Source organism: Phyllostomus hastatus, unplaced genomic scaffold (assembly GCF_019186645.2).
Source record: "Phyllostomus hastatus isolate PE091 unplaced genomic scaffold, TTU_PhHast_1.1 phas_contig_495, whole genome shotgun sequence".
Lineage (NCBI taxonomy): Eukaryota > Metazoa > Chordata > Mammalia > Chiroptera > Phyllostomidae > Phyllostomus > Phyllostomus hastatus.
Genome location: NW_025333895.1, coordinates 2,561,871 through 2,588,280, shown reverse-complemented (window position 1 = coordinate 2,588,280; position 26,410 = coordinate 2,561,871). Strand labels below are relative to the sequence as shown.

The 26,410-nt window shown below is 36.7% G+C and overlaps 1 protein-coding gene across 2 annotated transcripts in view; it reads right to left on the bottom strand.

The window, feature by feature from the left end:
• Nucleotides 1–26,118, bottom strand: part of PBX3 (PBX homeobox 3) — a 194,231-nt gene extending 168,113 nt beyond the window's left edge. For both annotated transcript variants that reach the window (XM_045846477.1, XM_045846478.1), the window contains exons 1-2: nucleotides 25,843–26,118; nucleotides 24,831–24,904 (exon numbers count right to left, since the gene is read on the bottom strand). In XM_045846477.1, the coding sequence (XP_045702433.1) occupies nucleotides 24,831–24,904; nucleotides 25,843–26,042 (274 nt within the window). In that variant the 5' untranslated portion in view covers nucleotides 26,043–26,118. The remainder of the gene's footprint in view (nucleotides 1–24,830; nucleotides 24,905–25,842) is intronic.
• Between the last annotated feature and the right edge of the window lie 292 nt (nucleotides 26,119–26,410).

Sequence of the window (26,410 nt, the reverse complement as noted above, 5' to 3'; positions counted from 1 at the left end):
TCCATACAAACAACTGTAAACCTACTTTTGCCCCACTTTGTATCATTCTATTTTTCACCTGAAAGCATTTGCTTTGTATCTCTGATGCCTTACTTGTATTACTGATATAGTGAGACTTAAATACATGTTTCTTAAAGAAATAAATTTAAATAGATTTAATAATAGCAATAGCTGTGATTTATTAAGCACCTATGATACACCAGATACCACATTAGGTACTATTATATTTATACACATTCACCTCACAATGACAATTCTGCAAGCTAGTTATTAGTTGCCTCATATCAGAGAAAATATTACTAAGGCTCAGAAAAACAGGTAAATGGCCCAGGTTACAAATCAACTATGTAGCATTTCTAGAACCAGGACTCAAGATCTGCGGGGTTCCAAAACCAGTACAGTCTTTCTGCATCAAGCTTCCTCCCTAACTACTCTTGAATATTGTACCTCTCCAAATATCAATATGTCTTATTGTTTATAAACTACCTTCCCCAACGTGAACATCAATTAGAACTGTCTGTAATTGTGTTAAGACATACCAAATGTTGCTTTAGGAGTACTAACCCAGTTCCGAAAACATAGAAGTGACAAAGAACTAATGATTATTAATAGTGTAATCATTCCAATAAAACAATACTTGTCAATCATTTGTCTAAAATGGCAAAGAAAAGTAAATTTTCGATTTTGTATGAGGTTAAAAATCATCCTACCATTCCTTAATTCTTTATGTAACATGCATTTTAGTTTACTGAGAGTGGAATTAAAAACACATTTCTTATCACAAACAGGTAACTGTCCTTGGGAGGCAGATGATGCAGAAAGACCCACTTTGAATTAGGCAGTACATGCTTCATATGTACTAAGAGGATAATAGTTGACTTCTCACGTATCTACCACCTGCCCTCCCCTCTCCCCAGATATAACACGCTGTACAGGCAGACACAACACAATCTTCATATCGCACTAGGTCCTCTCTGGTTATCCAGTTTGCTGGGATGAAGGCCTCCCACACTTGCATTCCTTTCCCCCAAACATAAACTATTTCACTTAACAGTAGGTCATTAATGTTGTTTAAATAACTCAGAAATATATGATTTCACATCCCAATTTTGCTAAAATTAGTTCTGAAAGGGAAGGTAATGTGTAAGGAAAATAACCTCGCTTGTTATTCTTCCATTATTTGCACCATTTTAATGAGATTTTTCTATTAATCTTTGACAAGCCATGAAATTTTATATTTTCACCATGACCAACCCATGAAATTTACCAACTCTGTCCATGATTCATACCAGGTCATAGTTATAATGTCTGCTATGCATTTTAGCTAAATAACCACTGAAACTTCTCCCGTTGGACAGAATGAAAAATCTGCCTATAATTAAAGCAGGAATTGTTAACTACAAGCAGTTAAAGTTTACAGCATTATTTGACATTTGCAAAGATAAACCAGTAAAAAGTCTGAGATGCTGTGTCTACCTGCACTTCCCACACATTTGTACAATAGTGTGATATCTCTTAGCATCATAAAATCAATCTCAGATTAGGTAATGAAATATGCACCAGCCTTTTCTCAGAACCTTTGACAAATCACACACAATCCTAAATCTTCATAAATCACGATTAAAGACAAGTATATCATCACCAATGCATATATCTTCCCAAGCCTGACCCAGAGACTAATGAGAAAAGGCCTAGACTATCTCATCTGATTAATTAATTCAAAATGTCTGCTGTTATTCAAATGTAAGGCTGGTATTATTTGAATAACACTTGACAGCAGTGCCTGAAGATATCATTTCTGATTTGTGAAGCTGCTGCTACATAACTGATGATAGTTTATGAAAATGTTCCAATGAAGCTGCTTTTCTTGGCACAACTGTGAAAGATTTGCCAAAGAGGTGGTTCTTTTTTTGTCAGAAGTTGATGTTGCTAATGTTGTCAAACATTTCCAAAATACATAGTCTCTGGAGTCTTTTTTTTCCTTAAATATTGCCACAATACCAGCTTTTCCACCTTGGAAGTTTGATTTGACTGAACACAAAATTGCTTTACACAAGCCCTCTCTCCTTTTTAAAGATCTAAACAGCACTTTCCCAGAATTTACCAAGTCCCTCCAACTAGCCTTTTTTTTTTTTTTTAAACAAAAAGGACTTTGACACAGTGCTGGACTCAGTATGAGTGCAAGGGACATTTTTTCCTTACTAAACAGTATTGCTTACTTATAGAATGTCATAATATTTCATAAGGTAATATAAAAGTTTTTCTTTCACTGAAAAGCAAAAATAAATACTCTTAAAAGCTTAAATACTGCTTTCCCCTTCAAAAAAATATAGCTCTGTGGTCAAAATGTAATTAATAAATCTAAGAAAACCTCAAAATCAACATTATTTATGTTCTCATCCACTTCTGACTTTGGAGATTTTTCAGCAGTTCATACTACTCATGGCCATATCAAGGCATACCACTGGCAGATTTTCCAACTTCTAGGCCTTTGTGTTATTTTTGAACTCCAATTTTCCTTCTCTGCTCTTCAAGTAAAGAGCATGAAGACTCCTTAGAGATATATATGTCAAATATCTTGCAATGTGCATCTCCTTACCACTCAAACTTCCCTATCACTAAAAACCCACCCACTTCTAGAAGACTTATTCATTAACAAGTCCCCTTCATTTCTTCAAATATTCCACCTTTCAACATTAATGTTGAAAACAACATTAATGCTTAACCTATGTTAAGACTACAAGCACAAATTATACCAATTTGATTAAACAGGCCAATTCTGTTTTTAATAAAAAATACTTTTAGTTAAATATTAAAGTTGAGTGAGACCTTAGAAATCGCTTGGTCTCTCTTACTTTGTCAATAATCATGCTATGACTTGCTCAGCAACCCCAGGAAGGTTATGCTAGATCTGTAATATGTGGAATCAACCAATGTGCATCTGTTGGTCTGTCCTTTTGCTTTTATGTGTGCAGTCAAGGCTGATAATGGGGTGCACTTTCTGAGGGCACAAGCTCTCTTAATTATGAACAATACTCAGAACACCACAATGTGTACAGGCACTTAATAAATACTCCCAGAGGACCCCAATAATGAGGTAAGGATGTTGCTGTTAGGAGTAGCCTACTAAAAGCCTGTTTCTTTTATTTTTTTTTTTCAGTACTATTCTAGATGAAGATAAAATAATGGTCTTAGGGCAAGTTATATTTTATGTATAGTTCACTTTACATAGACTTGCAGCTCTCAAAAGGTGGCTTGTGGACTCCTAGGGTTCCCTGAGACCCTTTCAGGAGTCCACAAAATCAAAATCATTTTTACAATACTTAGAGGTTATTATCCTTTTCACTGTGTTCACATTCACACTGACAGTGTACAAGCAAAGGTGGGTAAAGTTGCTGGTGCCTTAGCATGAAGCAAAGCAGCAGCACCAAAATGTGCTAGCTGTTATTGTGCTTTTTACCACGGGGCACTGCAGTTTAAAAAAAAAAAAAGCCAGTTTAATTACAGAATGTCTTTGATGAAACAGTAAAAATTATTAATTTAATTACACCTTGAATACCTGTCTGTTTAATATTCCATGTGACAAAATAGGAACTGCATATACACAAACACTTCTGCAGCATACTGAATATGAGAGAAAGTTCTTGTACAACTGAGTTCCAAGCTGAACTAGCTACTTTTAAAAAAAGAATAACTGACAAATTATGCTTATTTCAACTTAGATATCTGGCAGATAGTCTTTGAAAAATGTACTAAGTAAACCTGTTACTTCAAGGAAAACAGCTATAGTTTTTGGTGCCGATGATAGAATTCAAGCTTTCTAGAAAAAATTAAAATTTTGAAACATTTGTGTCCACTACTGTTGAGTGTGATAGCTTCCCAGTACTTAAAAACTTTTCTTATAAATGTGGTGGTAATATTAACAAATGTAATTTTTTTATCTTGTATAACAAAATGGGTTAACATTTGGAAGATATGCGTCACTCAGTGAACCAGCATTTTTCAAATGACCAAGACAGAGTGTTAGAAAACCAAGCATGGGTACAAGAGCTATTCAAAGTGCAAACTAGACTAATAAACTTGGATGAAACAAAGTAGAAAATTTTATCAGTATTGCTTCAGATTATACATTTGAACTAACCTTTAAGAAACTATCATTGTCAAGTTTTGGTGTAGTATCAAAAAAACTTTCACAATGACCTGAAAAGGCTATTAAAACACTCTTCCCTTTTCCAATTACATATCTGTGTGAGGTCGTATATTTTTCTTCATAGACATCAACCCTATGAAAATAGACTGAATCAGAAGCAGATACGAGAATCCAGCTGTCTTCTGTTAAACCTGACATTAAAAAGATTTGCACCATTTTGTTTTATTTTGGAAAATGCTGTTTAGAATAACATAGGAAGAGTTGATAAGTATAATAATATTATTTATGAGCCCTGGCTGGCGTAGCTCAGTGGATTGAGTGCAGGCTGCGAACCAAAGCGTGTCGCATGTTCAATTCCCAGTCAGGGCACATGCCTGGGTTGCAGGCCACGGCCCGAGCAACCGCACATTGATGTTTCTCTCTCTCTCTTTCTCCCTCCCTTCCCTCTCTAAAATAAATAAATAAATCTTTAAAAAAATAATGTTATTTATGTTAACATATAACAAGTTTATAAACTGTAAATTAATTTAATATTTTATAATTCTATTTCAACTTTAATATAAATATATACTAAGACATTAAACCCACAAAAACAAAAGTTCCTTTAAGAATGTAAGCGGGTCCCAGATCAAAAAGTTTGAGAATCACTGACATAGACAGTCTCCTCGAAAGTCTTCATATAGAAACATTTAACTCATTAAAAGCAGTTTCCTATCCAAGAAATGATCTACTTAATTTATATATACAAAGACCTCATGTATGTTACAGGAATTCTACCATGCAGCAAAACTTGAATCCCTACAAAGCACCAGGGAGCAAAAGATTTGCCAATAAGTCAACTTCCCCTCCTCACAAGGAATTTATAATGTACACTACACCTAGACTGTAAACCAGTAATTTATAATTTATACTACACCTAGATTGTAAACCAATACTTTTTACCTTTTATTACAAGTTAACATATGCTAATTGCCAAATAAGTCCTTCAACAACTCATGTTCCAAATATAAGATTTTCCTCTTCTAACTCCATGATCCTTTTTCCAGGTCTACTAGCACCTGAGTCTCACAGCTAGCTGTTTCTTCCCTTTCGTGCAATTGTTCTGTTCCATTTTCCCAATCCTTTCCCCTCAACACAGCCAGTTGCTGGACTCACTGGAACTGTTAGTGTCTGTAGAACACTGGTAAGAAAGTCAAGCCAGTATGCTTCCAAGAAGAATGTGGACTACAGACACAAATTGGGGCAAATATGCTCAAAAAGGAAAAACAAAAGTCTACCCGGACAAAAGCAGTTCTTAAACTGAGGGCCATGAGAGAGCCCTGAATAAATTTCATGGTGTATTCAGCCCTGACTGGTGTGGCTCAGTGGACTGGGAGGCAGCCTGCAAACCAAAGGGTTGCCAGTCTGATTCTCAGTCAGGGCACAGGCCTGGGTTGAAGGCCAGGTCCCTAATAGGGGGCGATCGAGAGGCAACCACACACCGAGATTTCTCTCCCCCTGTTTCTCCCTCCCTTCCCTTCTCTAAAAATAAGTAAAATCTTGTTTTAAAAAAGAAAAAGGACAAAGTAGAAATAAAATATTCATCAATTAAATAGTTGTATGCTTTCTATGCCTGATGATTTTCATGAAGCAAAATATTTGGCAATTAGTTTATTACTAAGCTAATGAAATTTAGTCATATATAATTGTCAGCCTCAGCTCTACTATCTAACACCACTCAGCATTCACCAAATTCACTAGTCACTTGAAATGGTCTTTTAGTACTGCAATTGAGAAAATCCATAACAAAGTTACTTTCAATGGCTTTCCATTACAAATATTTAGGGGTTTTTCTCCCCTTCTTTAAAATTGCTTTAAGGTTTATAGTCAACAAAGCAAATGAATACAAAATATGATTTCTCAGATTTTTCCACTTGATAAGAACATCAACAACTCAGTGACTGGTTCAAAATAGAAAATAAACAGTTCAATAAAGAGGGCAGTTAAGTTATATAATTAAAACTAAGTCCAAAAGGACAAAAGACTAGAGCAATTAAGTAAATGATACCTTACTATATTCTGTGTCCCTGATCATACTAAATTTGAAACTAGCATTCATTCCAATAACTCATAATCTGAAACTAGCATTCATTTCAATAACTCATAATCAAAGTACATTTAAACTAATCTCAGGTTAATCTTTGGACTAGTCAAATACATGGGACCAATCTGTCATCCTTGAAGATAATTATTTAATTTATCATTAACTTAAACACGGAATTTTGTACCTTTAGATAGAAAACTCAGTTATGAAACTGCACAGTCTAAAATGAATATAAATCAATCATTATGACAGAAGAACTTGAGAATCAAAATGAACCAAATATTCTGTGTCAGCAAAATGTCACTTGTCAAAATCTACTCTTTAAAATTATACTATAATGTACTAAAACAAATGTCCTTCCCAACTCTATAGAGAAACAAGTCTTAAATCATCATAATTCAAAACTACTATTTGGAAACACTAATATTGCCTACCTGTGAAACAGACTGCTTATTACTATACCTAGTTTTAAAACTTCAAAGATGAATATTCAACCCCAAGCATGTTAACAGAAGTTCCACAAGTGATTTTTCTCTTTTCAGCATAAATATTATCCATGATAGTAATTGGAGAAGTAATAGACATAAATTAATTTTACATTTAATTTGTATATGTTACTTAAGATCCAGGTAAGTAGTTATGGCAGTTTTCTTATATTGTTTATAGTTGTCACAGTTAAGATAAATTTCCATATAAAGGATTAGAAGAATGTAATATCAGATTTAATAAGTACAGCCAATACACATCAGATAACATGTGTAAAAGGAATTTACTTATTTATTTAAAAATAAGTTATTGAAAGACTATACTTTCAGGGATCATTTCTATAGTTTGTTGAAAATGTTATTAAGAACATTATGTGTGCTAAAAAAAAGAGAGAGAGAGAGATAGCCCTAGCTGTTGTGTAGCTCAGTGGACTGAGCACCAGCCTGCAAACCAGAAGATTGCTGGTTCCGTTCCCAGTCAGGGCACATGCTTGGGTTGCAGGCCAGGTTCCTAGATGGAGTCATACAAGAGGCAACCAGTCGATGTAGCTCTCATACATCAACATTTCCCTGTCTTTCTCCCTTCCTTCCCTTCTCTCTAAAAATAAATAAACAAAATTTAAAACAAAAGGAGAGACAGACAGTCCCTGCCCTCTAGCAGCTTACAGTACCATGGAGAATGGAAACTAAAAAAAGTCTGTCCCTTCCTAAATGAATCTTTGTAGCATACCATTATCAGCATTAAATTATCAGTATTAACTTATCAGTATTAACTTTATCCAGTGATGAACTTTAATGACCCAAAAAGCATCAACACTTTTTAATTATAAGAATAAGCCCTTTAGCCCTGGCTGGCATAGCTCAGTGGATTGAGCTCGGGCTGTGAACCAAAGTGTCGCAGGTTCGATTCCCAGCCAGGGTACATGCCTTGGTTGCAGGCTATAACCCCCAGCAACTGCACATTGATGTTTCTCTCTCTTTCTCTATCTCCCTCCCTTCCCACTCTAAAAATAAATAAATAAAATCTTAAAAGAAAAAAAAGAATAAGCCCTTTTACGTAGAGATAAATAAATCTCCCATAAGTTTCCCCATTAGGTCATAATTTAATACCCCTTCCTTCATCTTATAATCCAGTAAGACCCTTCTCTTTTCCTCACAGTTGGTTATCTCAATAATCAACTCTAGGTTTATGACTTTGCACACCCTACATGTATTACTTAGAAGTTTAAAAATGAACAAACAAAAAGGTAGTGATAATTGGGAATGGTAGCTCAAATTTTAAAGACTAAACATATTTTTCAGTTGTCTCTTTCTAAGAATGTGCCTGTAAAAGACTTGCAATACAAATAACATAGTAAAAATAAAAACTCTAAAATGCATGAAAAAACCCTGGTATTATTTTGTACCCATTTCCTTTCAGCTTGTTTCCCCGTCCTTAAATAATGTGGGAAGCTCGGTTCACCAGCGACCGTTCTATCAACTACTATCAGGGAGGGTGTGGTGTTTCCATTTTTAACAAGAACTGTTTTCTTTAAAATAAACACAATTTTAAATGATGCTACTTATGAGAATCTGTATCTGGGGTCAATGTATATAAATAGTCATTTCTGGAGCCTCCATACAAAAGGTAATTATAGGATTATCAAATAGAAATAAGACTTTTAATTTTATTGATTGAATTTCAGATAGTTAAAAACTCTGCTTTCACAGTAGCTGTCAAGGACTCCACGTCTGGGAGACTAGGCAGAGGAAATCAACTTTCTAGAACTATCAGTGCAAGGAGAGGAATGGTGACTTTTCTAAATTTTTTTGAACTACAGTTATGTCCTAACATACAGAGTTCTAAAAACAAAATACAAAAACAGGCTTAAGTCTACCATAACTGTCGCTGGAAAACAAACCTTTGCAGATAATCAGCAAAGGCAACTATAAGCAATGATCTAAAACTCTAATATCTAAGGTTTCAAGAATCATTTCAAATGTTAAAATAAAAGCTTTACCTATGAAAAACATACACTGTATTTTTAACTAAAATTTGAAACTTTTTGTAAGACAATATTTTTCTCATAGCATGTAGTTCCCCCAAAAGGCGATAAACTCTTTATTCTTGCTTTGTGCCTTACGACATAATCTGCTTTTATCCTTCAGCAAAATATGAACCAGCTACTAGGCTGACAATGCCAAGAACCATGACAAAATGGATTATTAATGAGAAAGTGAACTCCAGAACTCTATTAATTTATGTCTTCCTGTCGGATCCAAGAGATATATCAGCCTTCTCACTCAAAAGAAAAAAATGCCAACACTGTACTTTGTTTTAAAGTTCTCCACAGATGAAGAATTCATTATCCAAAGTACAGTTCTGTTATTTCAGGCTTTCTTGTAGAATAAAGAATCTTTATCAAATGGCTAAGAAAGCTGCTGACAAGTGCAAGTACCTTGCAAAATATATTTACGTCAAACGTTCACTGAGAAAAACCGGGAGGAGGGGCAGAATAAAGGTGAAAGCCCCTGCAACATTCCCGTCCCCATCCTGGCCCAGAGAGTCTTTAGAAAACTAAACCCTTTTGATCCAGTTACATAATGGTGAGCAGCCTTAATACAACTGCGTGTTTGTGGGCTTTTTAAATTCCTAATTACACTAATTATTCTGACATGAAGGGAAATGATCTAACAAGTGAAAAGAATGTGTGATTTCTTTTTGCATAAACAACAATGTTTAAGTGACATAAAATATCCTTTTAAGCTTTCGTAAAAAAAATCTATTTAATCTATGCTTATCATAATATTTATGAAATAAAAAAACCAGAGAGGAAAAATTGCTATAATGTACTCTGTGTGACCTCTGCTTTCCACAGAGAATGAAAACAGCCTTTTGCTTTTCAATCCCCATCAAAGTGGAGTAAAAGAAGGGACAGCATTCCCGTGCTCACTGCCATTAATCATTGCTTTCTTCAAGCAAGTGCGTATTAATTTCTGTCATCCCAAACATCATCGAGTATTGTTACAGCACCGTTCACTCCTCATTCACCACCAGTTGTTACCAGTTTCCCTACACTGAGCAGAGACAGGGTGAATCGTGTGGATTTCAGTGTTAGAGGCCTTTATCCCTGGGGTGCTGACACCAATTAAGCCATTTCAAGAAGAAATGAGAACAGGCCCAACCCTTCCATGTAACAAGAGCTTGCACCTAGCTTTGGCAGGTTGCCATTTTCTCTGGCTTCACTCTATAGAAATACTCTTCTCCACATCCTTTTGAATGATTCAGGCTGTTTACATGTAATCAGTAACAATATCTTTTTGTTCATTTCTTCAGGTTCAATTTAGTGTCCAACATAACCTAACTCAGAAGACCTGGAAAAACCAGACGGAAATCAAGAAAGATGAATGCTATTATTTACAGATTCATTAAATTCAGGTTAGGAAATAAAAACAAATATTCCCTTTAATCCTGTAACAAAATTTTTAAAAAGGCATTTTGAACAAAAATTAGTGGCACTGTGAAAGCTACTGCTTTTCTCAAACGAGGTTAATTGAAGATAAAACATTTTATTCCATTTGCTCAATTTCAGCACTGTATTTGCTGAGAGAATTCATATACACAAGAATATAAACCAGATACTTCAAGTATTAAAGGGAGAGTCTCTATCCAGTTTAAGAAGCTTATCAATACTGTATTGCCATCTGCTTCCTTTTGGAGTCTTTGGTCAGACACTAAAGGCTAAGCTTTGTAAAAGGTTACCTTCAAGCCCCCCCCCACCCCGCCAAAATCTGCTCAAGTGAGTTTAATTAATATCATTTTTGCATCACTAAATATAGAGATCCATCAAACTCTTTCACAATATTGTTGATTTTTTTGACCGATTTAGATCTAATCATTCTCCTTGTTTTAGACATTTACATCTGCTTTTAAGTTTTTATGGTTGCCTGTTGGCAGGCAGCAAAGTGGAGCTGTCGATGCTACTGCAGAATAATGCAAGGTTTGTTATGAATTAAATATTAGAAACCTTAACACAGCGGCCAATAAGAATTATTTGCCTTATTAAAGCAGCAGAAGACGCTGATTAAATTTTCATTGCATTGCAGTCTTTTTCCCATTTCTGCTTTCAATTCATCATTCTAATGTATGAAAGGCTCGCCGAATAATGGCAGGGGGACTTAATTTCTAGAATGCAAATATAGCAAAGAAAATACCATAAATACCCTCCCAGAAAACATTAAACAGTCAGTTCTAATTAAGTGAATACTAACTAAGTAAATATTCTCTTAAAGGGGAAAAAAATAACTCAAATGTCAAGAATTCAAGAAGGAAAGCATAATTATCTATTTTACAAATACATACAGATACACATTGTGAGTGGACTGTATTTTTTTTTTTTTTTTGAAACTGCACTTCTTGCAATCAATTAACTCCTTCTCCGGTCTATACAGCACTCCAAAGAAAAGGAATACAGTTATGGTTGTCCTCAGCTTTGCATAGTTTCTAAAAATTTAATAATTTTGCCAAGAAAAAAATGACAAGAAGGGTAATAAAACAATGTACATAAAGTAGCACTCAGCCAGAATGGCAAGGAGCATTTCTGAATTCCTACATTATGTTTTAAATTTACAACACTTACTGTTGCACATATATGGAGGAAATAAACTGCCCTGCAAAAATACTGTAATCGTATGTCCTATACTGAAGGTTGTTCACGTTTCTGCCTTAATGTGAGAAAGAAAATGAACTTCAAGTATCCATTTCCCCTAGAGAAAATCTCTTCCTTGAAACTCTGCAACTAATGAAATTGGGATCTATAAATAGCAGCATCATTACCATGAGAGCCTCTGCTCTGTACCAGTCTCTGCAGCTGACCCTCTTTATACTAATAACTACCAGACTTCAGTCTCATCCCTCTATAGGGTGATCAATATTAGGACAGTTAAAAATGTGATGGAAATTTAACCTAGAGAAATGGCATTTACTTATGAAGTTTCCTAAAAACATGCAGTGCTGCCTATACTTACTAGCTTTCTGCTCAGACTTTACTTAAAAGGTGGGTTTTGGTTATTGTTTTGGCTTTTTAATTCTTTTTTTTAACTGAAAAGAGTAGGCCTCTGTAGCTTTTTCTCTAATGCTATAGAGACGTGCATCATGACAAGACAAAAGCCATAATACACCTGAAATGCTCCCTGCTGAATCTCTCTCGATGAACCTCATTAAAATGGTTACTCTATTCCAAATATTATCCACTGAAGCATTACTGGAGTAAACTCTTGCTTGAATTGTTGAATATAGTGGTGGATAAAAATCAGTGAGCATTTAATCAGTAAGTGTAATGATTTGGAATGATATTTTACTCTTACTCAAAATACAATATTTTCGAATTCAATAGATCACTCTAAAAAGTTAACCAATATTTAATATCTCCATTGGCTGTAAATTAGACCATAATAAAGAATGTAGCTAAAGGATCTAAGAAATAAAACTATTTATTAAATCTCTATAGAATACACTATTGCTATGTATAATTTATTGGCACTGAGATATTTATGTTGCACTTCATTAATAGTAAGTATTCAGTTACATTTGCATCTCCTACATATAAAGAGCTCAATTGTTCACTAATTTCATATCTCTTAAAATAAATATGATAAAACGTTCCAGTGGGTGGATGAGTTTAAAGCCTTTTATTCTCAGTGACAAAATTATTGATGACAACATATCATAAATGGCACTTCCTCCATATACACATGTCACAAGAAAATGTAAAATATTGGTACAGCTGCACATGTAGAACATTTACTTTTTAAATGAAAATATAACATTTCAACATTAAACACAATGTGGCTTAATCAAAAGAATATATGTGAATTCAAAGGTGACATCAAATTTCACACATGCTAACTTCATATTCGGTATACCTCGTAGGCCCTATATGCACAGAAAAATGTAATTAGCCTAATTTAAACACAAAAGGCATGCTTCATTTTGGCACAATCAGATACACAAGTGCCATCACGCTCGGTTCACTAATGTTTATGTTTACCAAATTATGTTACCATCCAATTAAAACTATGAAACAGACCACATAAATTTAAATGCAATCGATTTTGAAAAAATGTTTTAAAAAATACACAGTAGCTAGAAAAAATCTACTACAGGTATATATCACAGTCATATGCTATACTAATAATTATTTTATAAATACCACAAAGTGAACTTGTTCACTGCATACAACCCTTATATTGAATTATCTTCCTCTCCTATACCTAAAGAAGAATTAGGACTAAAACACAGAAAACGTATTTTACTGCAGTGAATATGTTAAGGACAAAAGGAAACAATGTTTAAAAGTTAAATCATCAAAAAGCAAACAATCACATTTGAAGCCTACTGAACGGAAATGTACAGAGAATTTGTATTTTTTTTAAGTGAAAAATATTGAGATGGACTTTAAAACAGAAAGTAAACTTCCAGGGTCCTGAAATTCAAGCACAAAGTAATTTCTTTTGTGCTGCCCCTCTCATCCCAATGATCCCAACCAGAACAAACTGAAATAAACAGCTCGTGTAGGTTGGAATGGGAGAGTTATACAGTTGGATAAAGCAGATTTGTAAATGGCAGGATACTCGCAGCAAGTACGTGGTTCTTGCTCTGAGGCAACTGATGGAGCAGAGCTGTTCGGCGGCACTTGACAACAGCAGTGCTCCCACAATTGTAACCCTCAAATCCAATCAATCGTTGCTCTTTGCATTTCAAGCAGCTCCTGGCTGCCACTGCCTGAAGATAACTATTTTACCACCTCTGTCATGCCTAATTAACAAGTCAGATGTACAATTTAGAAATTTTGCAATTAACCTGCTAAAATATTGCTGGAGGATGCTAATTGTTATGCCAGTTGCCATAAAAGCTCATTTGCATAACTTATGTGTGAAAAACAATTATGAGCCGCGTTCACAGACGCGGTCCACAAACTGCTCCTAGCTACGGATGAGAGGGCCACAAAAACACTTAATTCATTGCCCACAAAATTATGTTCCCCCTTTTCTTAAACAGCATCTGTTTTGTGAAGCTATATTCATAGAAAATCCCCAAATCAACAATTAGAAGCATATGTAAATGTGCGATTACAGTTCTTTTTCTTTCATTGACAACTTCTCCTTTTTTGCTTGCATGAGGAGTAGGGGATGATATGATAAATGCCTCACTGTTCCAATTCCCTTGCACAACAAATAGGAAGTACATTTGGCAGTGCCAGTGAAACTGCCAGCCCACCAGCCAGAGGAAGCCATTCTCCTCTGCTCTATCTAGTCACTGCAGCACCATCACTAGAGGCCACTTTAACAACAGAGAAGCTAAAGTCAATTGTTTCTTCAGTGAATAGGCGTCTGTTCTCCAGCATATATTTACTGAGGCATTTAGGCCAGATTTTTGCCATTAAACTGAAGTCTGTAAAACATGGTTGTCTACAAATATTTACACTAGGGTTGACCACAGCTCTGCAGCCACTGAGTGTTACTCTGGACCTGACCACGTTTTTTCAAGCGTGAGTTTTGCCATCTCTTTGCATTCCCAATTTCTACTACTTTTTTGGCCCAAGCCAAGAGATTCTGCTACCACCTGGAGTAAGGACAGCCTGGGTTGCCACTCATGGTGCCATGGGTAAATTACCTAACTTCTAAATGTCAGTTTACTCATCCCCCAAATTGAAAATTAAAATACCTATCTTGGAGGGTTCCTGCAAGTCTAAGAAATATCGTAAGTCATTTGCATTATATAATTTTTCCCCCAAAATTGAGTATTACTTTTTAAATTTGCAAGTAGAAATTGTTTTGTTGTTCTTATTTTTTAGTTCTTTTTAAATGCATGTAAAAGCCCCTTGCACGATGCCTGGCACACAGATGGTGCTCAGTAAATGGTAGTTTTTATTTTACTCTTACTAAATGAGCAGAATCTTCTGCAGGGGAGAGCCTTGCCTTTCCACATGGAAGTTATAATTGCTTAAAGATAAATAGGTTCTGAAATTCTTTGGCTTGGCCATCAATTCTAACACTTAAAACCAAAAGGAAAACTTTATGAGAATAATTTACTCCTTTTCTCACATTACAATGCTGACATTTGCTTTTTTAATTGGAAAAAAGTTTGTATTTCTAAAATAATTTACTCATTTTCAGTGAGTGAACTAAGCAGTTAACTGAGTATAAACTTTAAACTAAGTATAAATTTGCAAGTTAAAAATACACACTGATTAAAGTTTGGTTCTAAAAAACACTATTAGCTATTAAGCCATTACTTTGTAAAATATTAGAAATTTAAAAGACATAACCACAGTAATTAAAAAGTCATAACGATAATCAGTCAAAAAATTAATGTTTGTTAGATGGTAACATAAGGTGGGTTATACTGAAAGGAAGAAATATTTCCTTTATTGAAAACAAAATGTCATAAATTTAGGTAAATCAAAATTACTTCATGTAGTACATTGACAGAATAGAATTTATGTTTACAGAGCCCATCATTTCGCTTCCAGACATTCTGTTTCTATACTTGATCACAAAGGTCAAGAGCCAAGAAGTCAATAAGTCTCTAAGAATATCCTCAATATCATATCACTGCTCTGCTCTAACAAGTGGTAAGAAAGAGAAATTCAGACAAGTCAAACACCCACAGCCCATACACAGTTAAAAGAATTTCCTTCATTTTTTTCCTCTACTTACTCCAACAAAGAAATATGATGAGAAAAACTGGAGGGTTCTCACTTATTTGAATAACAAGTGAAAATCTAAAAATATCTTCACTGTATGTTATTACCAACTGTATCACTGGGTTTTATAGTGACAGCCCTGTGCTATAATTTCTGAGAAAATCTCTACATAAAGCTCCATAAACTCAACCATTCCTGTAATGTATCGCCTTATCTAGCACACAATCATTTCAAACACAACTTTTCATGTTAGTATAATTTGTTCAAAAATGGTAATAAATACATCCATGAAGCCCCAGAAATCATTGCACAATCTATTTTAACTTGTTCTTACCAGTACTGACAGTTCATCCTAGGCCCAAGATCCAATGTAAAAGAAAAATAAAATATTCCACTATTACTTGGTTTAATTAAAGATATTCATTATACACATACCTTTTATTGGACCAACACTCCCAATCAACATTATAAATAATCTGGGCCAACTGCAGAGTAATGTCTGTGAACAATTATCACAAAACTAAACCATGGATGGCTGTCAGTTGGTGGCAGAGTTCTTGCTTTCATAATAAATATAAAATCAATTTCCTGTTCTAGTTCCTATTCCATGTTGAAAATGATATATCTGACTATGAATTCCAACTACCTTCATCCTTAGGGTTTTTTGTGTGTTTTCTCTTTCTTTTTTTTTTTTTTTTAAGACGGTGGGGAGAAAAAAAAGAAACTTGTGAGATCACCTAGGTCAATTCTTTCTCATTTGAGGACACTTGGATAGTAAAGATTTCTACATAATTACACATATAAGCTTGCCATTTCACTCATGTGTGTATGTATATGCATATATCTTTAAAAATGTATGTGTATATATATATTTTTTTAATACAGTGATTTTTTTTTCCTCCCTTCAAATGTCACTCAAGTATTTCAGGAGTCCCTTACAATTATTCCTCTATAAATTCCTATTTACAAGGCTTATTCTACATGTCTGAAAGCCTGTAGAAACCTTTTTTGTTTAAAAAATAATAATATGCAATTTCAGAAGCTTTTTGTTCCCATTTCAATCAAAAATAATTTCATAAGTTTCAAATGAAATTTTGCAAGTAATCAGAGACTAATGAGGATTCATTGATTTAACTAGTTCAGGGAGTCTGAGAAAGGAACAAGAATAAAGTAACCAAGTATTTAATTTAGAAGAGCAGCTAATATGAAGGTACACTAAGCCCTTCTCACTGAGAAATGTAATCAGGACTTTTGTGTCAAGAGAGACTCTCATACTCCTCTCTGTGTACACATTCCGAACTCCCATTAACATTAACAGGCACCACACAGGCACCGTGCACACCCAGGAGATGCCAGCCTTGGTAGTGTGCGTGCATGGCAGCTGTGGTAACTAAATAATCCATATGGCTCTGAGAAGTTATGGTTTATTGGGTCTAGGAGTCACAGCTACCGTGGTGGAATCAGACACTAGAACCAACCCTCAAGATGAAGGCTTTATCCACACAGGATTTGTAGTTAGGCCAGGGTTTTCCAATTATACCTCTACTGATGTTTTTACACAGGAAGAAGTTCCATGTTTGAGGACATCTTAATGTTTTTCGCAGGCCCCGAGAAGTTCTGTCCTCTTCCCCATCCACCACTCCTACCCCAATATTCATTCATACATTTCCCAACAAAATATAGAAAATCACATAGTTGCTTTATAGAGAGATAATCAAAGGCCTTGGCTTAAACCACAAAAGTCTTCAAAATCAGAATCAAGTATTAAACTTGCCTTCAACATGAAAATCAAATAATATGGTAATCTTACACAACAGACATCTGCTGAAATGTAAATTCCACAGGCTGTGTAAAAGGGCAGAGTTTAACCATTAATTCTAATTGTTTCCACTTTTAGGTATTAAAGTCAGAGTCTTAATGCTCATTTAATATAGTTTCCTGAAGCCCAACCCAACAACTTCTTCCTCCTTTCCCTAGTGAAGAACATATTCTTGAAAAGTTCAGTTTAGTCAAGAGACTAGTGCATAAGCACATAAGCAAGTTTGTGCCTCTGAAAAGAAGTAGCAACGGTTCACTAGCCCTGTTGCTGAAATTAGGCTTCAGGGAAAAAAGACTGGATGACACAAAATTCTTAGTATACTTTCATATATAGAGAGCACAATGAAAAAATATTTGTATCTCCCATCAGGTCAATCAATACAGAAAAATCCTATAACATTACGTTTAAATAATCATGGGAGAGGGAGAAAACACCAATGTTCTAGAAGCTGCTCTAGACCTTTCAATCAATTTTATTTATATGCAAAACCAAGAGAAACAAAAAAAAAAAAAAAAGAAAAAGAAAAGAAAAAAAAACAAAGCTCCTCCTGATGCTAAAGCTCTCAATTTACTGACAGGCAAATGGCTTCATGCTGCCACTTAATCTCATTTCTTGCATAATGCCCTCTAATTAGCATATCAAAGTGAATTAATACTTCTAGGGCATTAGCAATGGGGAAATCTGCTCCAGGCTCACAATAGCAGTTAAGAGAGAGCCAAGAAATCCTCAAAAACACCACAAACCACTTTGCATTGCAAAACTGTTCAATTTATTTATCCTCTCTCTCTAAACACTTTTACCGCACACTGTTTTACTACTGTTCACCAAACAAAATGATAATTGCCAAACTTACCAGCATCTGTAATGCCTGTTTAGAATCTTAATTTAGATTATGTTACAGATAATTTCTATATGCGACCATTTGTTCTATTATAAATGTTAATATAGACAGTGGAAACGGTGACATTCTCAATTAGTTAATTTGAATCTGAAATAAAATTATATGAGATTTTAAAATGTATGAATTTTTTAATGTAAAAAGCCACCTGCTGGACTCTGATGCCTAAGAAATATACTTTGAAAATTGATGTATCATGTAAAGCAAAACAGACAAAAAAATCATTTTGCCATAACATATGTTGAGTCTACCAAATAATGGTTTGAACATTGTGAGGAATCATCAACATTAAAAGGATTACAATGTATGTATACCAAGTCCTAATTAATATGAGCACACAAAAAGGGTTATTGTTCCAAACAGCTTAACATTGTTAAAGCACTTAATTTGAGGAAAACAAGAAGTACAAAACTTTTAACGATTATTTTTATCCATAATTACACTTTTAATTGTTTTCAGTTCTAATCTGTTACTATCCTGTAGACATAGTCAATCCAAAAAAAAATGCTGTAACAATTCAACTTAACACATTCTATCACACCAATGTTTTGGCTAGGCATCTATTCAAATTTAATACCAAAGTAAACTACTGTTACCATCCAAAACTACAAACATATTGCATTCATGTAATAGGTCAGTAAAAAATAAGAGATTCTGATTACTATTCTACATACAAAAGGGGTAATTAGAATCAAGTGTTAAAGAGTAATGAAATTTTCAAACATGTTGTGTCTGAAGACATAATAAGATTTATTTTTTTAATGGCCCATTCAAACATTATTTATAATTTACTTATTATATAAAACACTATCATCTAACTGTGATAGCAATTTGTTTCACTAACTTCTAGAACTTTGTAAAAAATCTGATAGCCAGGTCTGAAAAACTTTGACCAATTTTCACTACATATTAATGTAAATTATTTACTTTGTTCATACTTAAAGACTCAAATGGCCTACTGAAGTAGAGCAAATGCTTGAAAAGGTCAACATGGGAGGGGGGTGTGTGTGCAAGCTTTGTTAGTCAGTTACTACCTAAATCATGCTGATAACACTGATAGATGGCTAAAACACAAGCCTGCTGAGAAAACAAATAAAACATTATTCTCATAGTGTCAATATTGAAATAATAAACATCTAAAGATGTTCACATGTACACAAATAGAGGAAAAATAGTCTAAAAATCTTTATTTAACTTGATGTGCTGGTGCTGATGTGTTACGTATTTATTGTGAATAGATACCTCAATGGTATGAGTATAAAATAAAGTGATGGCTGATTTAGGGTGTGGTTCACGAAATGCGGTTTCAATTCTTTATAGCTTCATATAACTTCATCCTATACAATGCCACCATAAAGTAGCAAAATGTAAGTAATCCAAGTAAGATGTTAAACTTAAATCTGTCTTGGAAGTAGCCTTTTTCAAAATTAACAAAATGAAATCTAAAAGTACAAGTGAAATTAATTAAAAGGAAAAGGATCACAGTATATAAAAGATGTACACAGATATATTGTATGAAAGCCGATGAACCAGAATGCTCTTTGGAGCAAGTCAGGGCTTCCTTTGCTACTACAATATATTTCTGATTTGTAATAAAATTATGTAAATTTATATAATAACATAGTAAAATCCCTAATAAAATACTAAAACTATACAAATCTATAATAAAGTTCACTAAAACTGAGGCATGAAAGAATTACTTGGACAGGCCAAGTTAGTATTGACAAGAGGGTACACTATATTAGTGGGGAGAAAAAGGGATGGAAGACTGCCCTATGTTTTTAAGATAATACTTGACACTTTACATCATGATGTTCTAACCAGTATGGTAGTGGATATTTTTCCTAAGTTTTCTACAAATACATTGCATGTATCATCTTACGGGGATGAGATGGGAAGAGTAAAGAAAGTTAGAAAAACACCCTTCTTTTACATCCTCCCTCAAAACCTCCTAAAAAAAACTTGTTATACAAATTTACAAAAATTGAAAAATGATTAAAAATATTCTTAAATTGCTTTAAGGAAAAATTGTAATAAAATAATACAATTTGTGATATTTCCAAGATACACTATTTTTTCCTGCAAAATCGTTTAATATTTTCAATGTAAACAAGCCACATCTAAATGAAATAAAATTTAAAATGTTAATGGCCCATTAAAATTTGCTTCAAAATAATTAATTGTGAAAAGGTGGGAGTTACAGAGAAAAACGGGATTGGCCAAGTGTTCCTAACTACTGAAGGTAGGTGATAAGTTCATGGGAATTCAAGTTTCTCTTCTACTTACATATTTAATGTTTGAAGTTATCTGCAATATTCACTAAAACACAAAATTAATCATTTATGGAACAGTACATTTGTTTTTTAAACTTTGGAAAAATAATGATAATTATATTGGAAATATTGCAAGACCAACTGAAAAGAATATACAGTATACAGTAACATTTAGACTCACTAGTAACAATTTTCACCTTTGTCATTAAATTTTCACTTGATGGAATATTTGGCTTTTAAACATGGTAAATTAAAGAATTACATGGCACTGTACAAAAAAATGAACAAATTTTAATACTGAAGCGTAAATAAAAGAAAAGAGGTGAGGAAACGAAGACTCCAATGAGCCTCTAAGCCTTTTGGGTCAGAGTTAAATAGAGAGATGTTGACTGAGAATACTGCCTCTCTGAAAACTAGTCACACTTGTGGCAGTAAAGATAAAAGGTTTAATCATATAAATCATAATCTAAATGCATATAAAACTCACAAGCTACATTCTTGGTACAGTTTTGATATCTAAAATTCTTATGACTCTCTTTATGGAGGGTTCCTTTAAAAGTGAAGCATTTTTAATAGTCATTTTCTTCTCCTTAAACATAAAAAATACTCCAACCAGCCCAACCAGCCAAGCAGGCCTTTCTCTTCCCCTGCGGACACCTCCTGCAGTAGAGAAGTTCATTAAGTTTTATGATCTTCCCAAGTCAGTCCTGCTTATAAGCCTCACAAAGGCCACAAATCTGGCAAACCATCATGTATGCCATTAGACATTACTAGTAAATGAACGCTATTTAGGGTTTGTGGTGGCAATAAATCAGAGTTTGCTTGGCAGCTATCAACACGGAGTATTTTAACCTACCATTTAAAGAAAGGAAAAGGTTGAGCTAATTTTTAAAAAATATAAAACATTTTTTTACAATATGATTCAGATTATATACTAAAATGTCGGATTTTTCATTGAAATTGTTCAAATACATTTTTTCTCAAAAAGAACCATTTCCTTCCTTTGAAATGTCATAATTATACTTTTTTTTTTTCACAAAAAGAATCATTTCCTTTATTTGAAATGTCATAATTAAGGGCTTTGGAAAGAAGGCAGATTTGTGAGGATGTTAATGTGTCACAAAGAAAAGTAGTTCAACAATCAAGATTAAGGTGGCCAAAAAGATGTGAGGTGATGCACCAAAAAAAGTATATAGATGAGGAGATCTCATAGCATCAGGAATATTCAATAAGAGGTAGACAGTAAAATATGGCTAAAAAAATCAAAAGAAAAATTTTAATATATTTATCTCACTAGTTGCTTACTTAGTTTAAAATGCACAAATATCTTGATTATAAAGCCTGTAACTTTTCAGTTGCTTTCAAAATGCATAAATATCATAATTTAACAATGACAGGCTTTTCTGCCCAAAAATAACTATATGATGAATTTAACAAAAAATACATTTTCAAGAAAAAGCACACATCTCATAGTAAAAGTATACTTTTCCTATCTCTGATCACAAAAATAATATAATTGTGGTAGATTACCCATTTATCTGTCAGAAGGGAAAAATACCTTTTCATATTTGGTAGGAGCGAAAAAAGATGTTTTCTGAACTAAATCCTTCATGTGCATCAGAACTGGCAGTGTTCACTGCCGGATCAGAAACCTCAAAATTTACTGGCAAATCTACAAATACATGAAATTTTTTTAAAATAATTGTCTTATTTTCAAAGAAGCACGACTGAAATGACATCCACTGAAGTAACAGTTTTCTCTCCCCTTCTGCCAGAGTCAACCCCCTACCTCCCATTATGCAGAATAGAGTCACCACATAATCTCGGTTTCTATTACAAATGACTAGGTAAACTTTCTCTAGATTTTTCTGTAGATTACAAAAGAATTAATGTTTAGATACTGTATTATTAAAGTAAAATGACCTAAAGAAAAAGCATTATACAATGTACATATATTCTACAATGATTCTTTTTATAAATTCATGATGTTTCCTAAGAATGACTGTGAGAACAGATGGGGGAGGGGGGTGTTGAAATTTGTTGCCCTGCTTTCTTTGCTTTGGTAACACTCATGTCTACACAGCTGTTTTATTTCAAATCAAGGATTCTGAGTCCAGCATCCCTGTCTCCAAGACTTGTTTTGGAGGGTGAGGTGGAGCTATGGGTAGTAGGGGAGAAAGGAGGGGAGAGAAAGAGCTTCACCCCCATCAATCATTCGGTACTTAAATCCCATCCCTCTCCAGCTTAGAGAGGCTGGCAGGAAGATGCCTGTACCCAGACAGCCGCCTTTACTCTGTCGGCTGTTGGCTTTTTACAAAAGAGATAACGTACAAACTTGGATCCGCTGGCCAAAGCACAAAAAGAGGATCTATTTTACAAGTTATCACTGAAAGCCTCAGAAAAAATTTCAAACAAAAATTTCCTTTGTCAGCTACCTCTTGCTTCTTAAATAGCACGAGCCCTACCAAAGCTCTCTCTGCCAGTAATCCCAGACTCTGAAAAGACTTGTTTCTTTTTCGTAACTCACCTTTGACATGAGGTTGACTACACTTTCCTTTCAGAATGGTGTAAGTCTTGTGCAAATAAGCAAGTAGAGGACTTATGCTTCCTAATTGAATTCTGCCTGCTGCTAAATGTCTAAACAAGAAAAGCAGTTTGCTGGGTTTGGTTCTCAAGCTGGTTAGGACAAAACTTTTACAAGGAAAAAAAACACATCATGAGAAGGGGGTGAAAGGGAAAATATCAATCCCCTCACCCCAGTAATATAATGCCGTATAAAGTGGAATCAATCTTAATATTCACAACACAGTCAATATCCCAGTGCTTAGCTGTCAGCAGAAACTGAAGTGGATCCCTGATAGCAAGAAAATCCTTGGACATTAAGCAACATAATTTACAAGAATTACGTACTTTTAGGTCGCCAAACTCAGAATCTTTAAGATTTAATGCTTAATGTCTTGTTATAGTCAGAAAAAATTATCTACCATTTTAAATCGCAATGCTTTTTCAAGATAGCTAAAAATCAACAGAGTAAAAGTTAGTAATTTAAAATGCCTGTGGTTTACAAAATGGAAAACACATCTTTAAAAGAATCACTCAACATTAGGAAACCATGAATACTATTTGAATGAAAAACAGAAAAAAATAGTCTTTAAGGCTCTCAAATATTTGCTGTTAATTATGATTTTAGCATATATTTTAATAGACAGCCATAACCCATCATCTTTTCTTGACTACTTTAGGATCAGAATAGCATTGCAAGGTGGGAATATGTTTAAAAGGAGAGTAACTCTCCTACCCACTAACAATTATATGCAGTGTGCTATTATTTGTACACTCAATTTGAACACAATCACATTTAACCTTTTAAATAGTATCACTTGGATATTGCTACATCCTGGACTTTAACTTTCTCTTCTTCACCTTAACATTCAAAAAAAATGACAACTTTATAATACAATATAGCCAACACACACACACACACACACACACACACACACACACAAAATCAACAGCAAAGCTTGTTTAATGCACTTGCTTGTTATGTATAGGGCAGATAATACCAAATACTAACTAAAACATGTAAATTAAATCTCCAATTCCACTTGAGTGACAACTGTCACCTCAAGACTAAAATATCTTCAATTTTAAAAAATCTAACAAGAAAATTAAATTGAAATGAATTGCCGGAAATTTACCTAATATGTACTTATCGTTTTCATTGCAGCACCTCTGCAAAAGCTGTCTTCTCATATAATCCCTGCCTTGAACGCTTCAAAAATTGTTCAACCTGCATCTGTGGACCTTTTTCTACTTTATAAAATACATTAAGCATATTTACAATGTAAGGACTCCGAGCAGAAAAAATTTACTAAAATATTAACAGATGAAATACATTGCATATGCCTAAACTCATCATTAACCTTCCTCGATCCCTAAAAGTAGTCTTCCCAACTAAAACACTATTTCAAACATGCCACTGAAGTCTGTTCAACTGCATTTATTCTATCTGTGGAGCTGACGCTTAAGGTTGTCCAAGTAAAACAAAGTTCGGGCAATGCTTCTCCCGGTGACTCGGTCCCTGGCATCCAGTCTCCCGTTGCTCCTTTTAAAAACTGACACACAAACAAGGCAAAAGGAGCGGGAGAGGGCGGCTGGTGCTCCGGGGCCCCCTCCCTGGCTGCAGCCAGGGGCGGCCGCCTGGGGACTAGGACCCAGCCCCATCCGCATCCACACTTCATTTTACACAAGGAATGGAATTGAGAAATCGACTCCAGATTTATTGCAGTTTTTTCTCAAGATCAGGAGGTGGGAAGGAGAGAATGATCAAAGATGGCGGTGCCCAAAAGCAGCAGCTCTCAACTGGAGAGTCGAAGGAGTAGCTCCGACCCCACCTCGGGGGTCTCCGGGCCCATTGCGGGGAGCAACGTCTTACCTGTTTTCTCTTTGATCTCACACAGGACGCTGAAGAGCGCGGGTTTCATTCTGTGACAGTTCAGGGCATGTTTCCTAAAAAGCAAATAGCAAAACACAAAGGTATTAGCATCACCTATGGAATAATATGGCGCCTTCAAGTTAGACCCAAGATTTAATTCCGGCCCCCGGTTTTGGAAAGCTCTTTTGAACCCCGGCAAGTCAACAGAACTCAAGTTGACTAGTGAGCGACAGCCGGCAAGCTCCGGCTGCTTCTGCTCCAGCCGGAACGGAGCGCGACCCATCTGCCCGGCAGGCAGCAGCCTCAGCGACCGCAGGGCGCGAACCGGCGCGGGGAGCCTGGACAGCGGGCCAGGCGGCGACCCGCGGGAGGGGACGGAGCGGAGGGGCTCCCGCGTCCGCCCTCCGCAGGGGGAGCCGGGGCGGTGCGGGCGGGCGGCCGACTGCGGCCGGAGAGCGGTGACAGCTCGGCAAAGTTTGCGAGGCGGCCCTCCCTTCCCCGAGAACTTGGCCGCCCGCACCCGGCCCGGCCAGGGAACCGCCCATCGCCCCGCGCCCGGGCTGGGGCAGCCGTCCGGCCGGCCGGCGAGGTCGCCCGGCGGCCAAGGGGAGCCCGGCGCCGGGACCCCGGCCGGAGGAGAAAGTTGCACTTCCCTCAACTGCGGCCCCGGGCCCTCGCCCGGCAACCTGCACGGGGGTCCGGGCGGGAGGTTTGAATCCGCGCGAGGGGGCCGGGCTGCCGGAGGGCCGGCCGGCGGGGGGCGGGGGGCAGGAAAACCACAAAATCCGCGTGGCGCCAAGTCCGTCCCGAGCCCCGAGAGCAACTTTGCCGACTCCCGCCCGCGTCCAGGGGTGCGGGCACGTCCCCCGAGGCCCGGGCGGGCTGCTGGCTTTCGGAGAAAGTTCCCTGCCCCGGGCTGAGGCCCCTGCCCCGGGTGCCACCCCGGGCCCCGACTCGGCCGCGGGCCCAGCTCCCGCACACACACAAAGATGCTTAATGAGACAACACCAACTTTGCTTGCGCCTCGTCCAAGCTCTGGTCCGTGATGGTCATGATCTGGTGGAGGATGTCGCCGATGTCCTGCTTCCTGCCGTCGCCGTCCGCCCCTTCGTGGCCGTGCGGGGGAGGCGGCAGGGCCATGCCCCCCTGCACCGAGTGGCCGGCCAGGTTCACCCCGGCCAGAGTCTGCAGCATCCTGGATTGATCGTCCATCCCGCCGCGCGCGGGCGGGAGCGGGCGGCGGCGGCGGCTGAGGCAAAGGCTGAGGCGGCGGCGGCGGCGACGAGGGAGGAGAAGAAAGAGGGGGAGGGGGGAGGGGGAGGCGGCCGCGCGCTCCCCGCCCGCGCGGGGAGGGGGCGGCCCGGCCGGCGGGGCCCGCGGCTGAGGCGGTGCGGACGGGTTCCCGGCTCCGGCTTCCGCCGCCGCGGAGGCTCAGGAGAAGCGGCTGGCGGAAGCGCCGGGCTCCGCGGCGGTGGCGGAGGCGGAGGCAGCGGCGCCCGCTGCTCTCACGCGGCCGCCGCGCCGCCTCCTCGCAGCCGCGCGCCCCGCCGGGCGGCCCCGCTCAACTTGCTCCTCAGCGC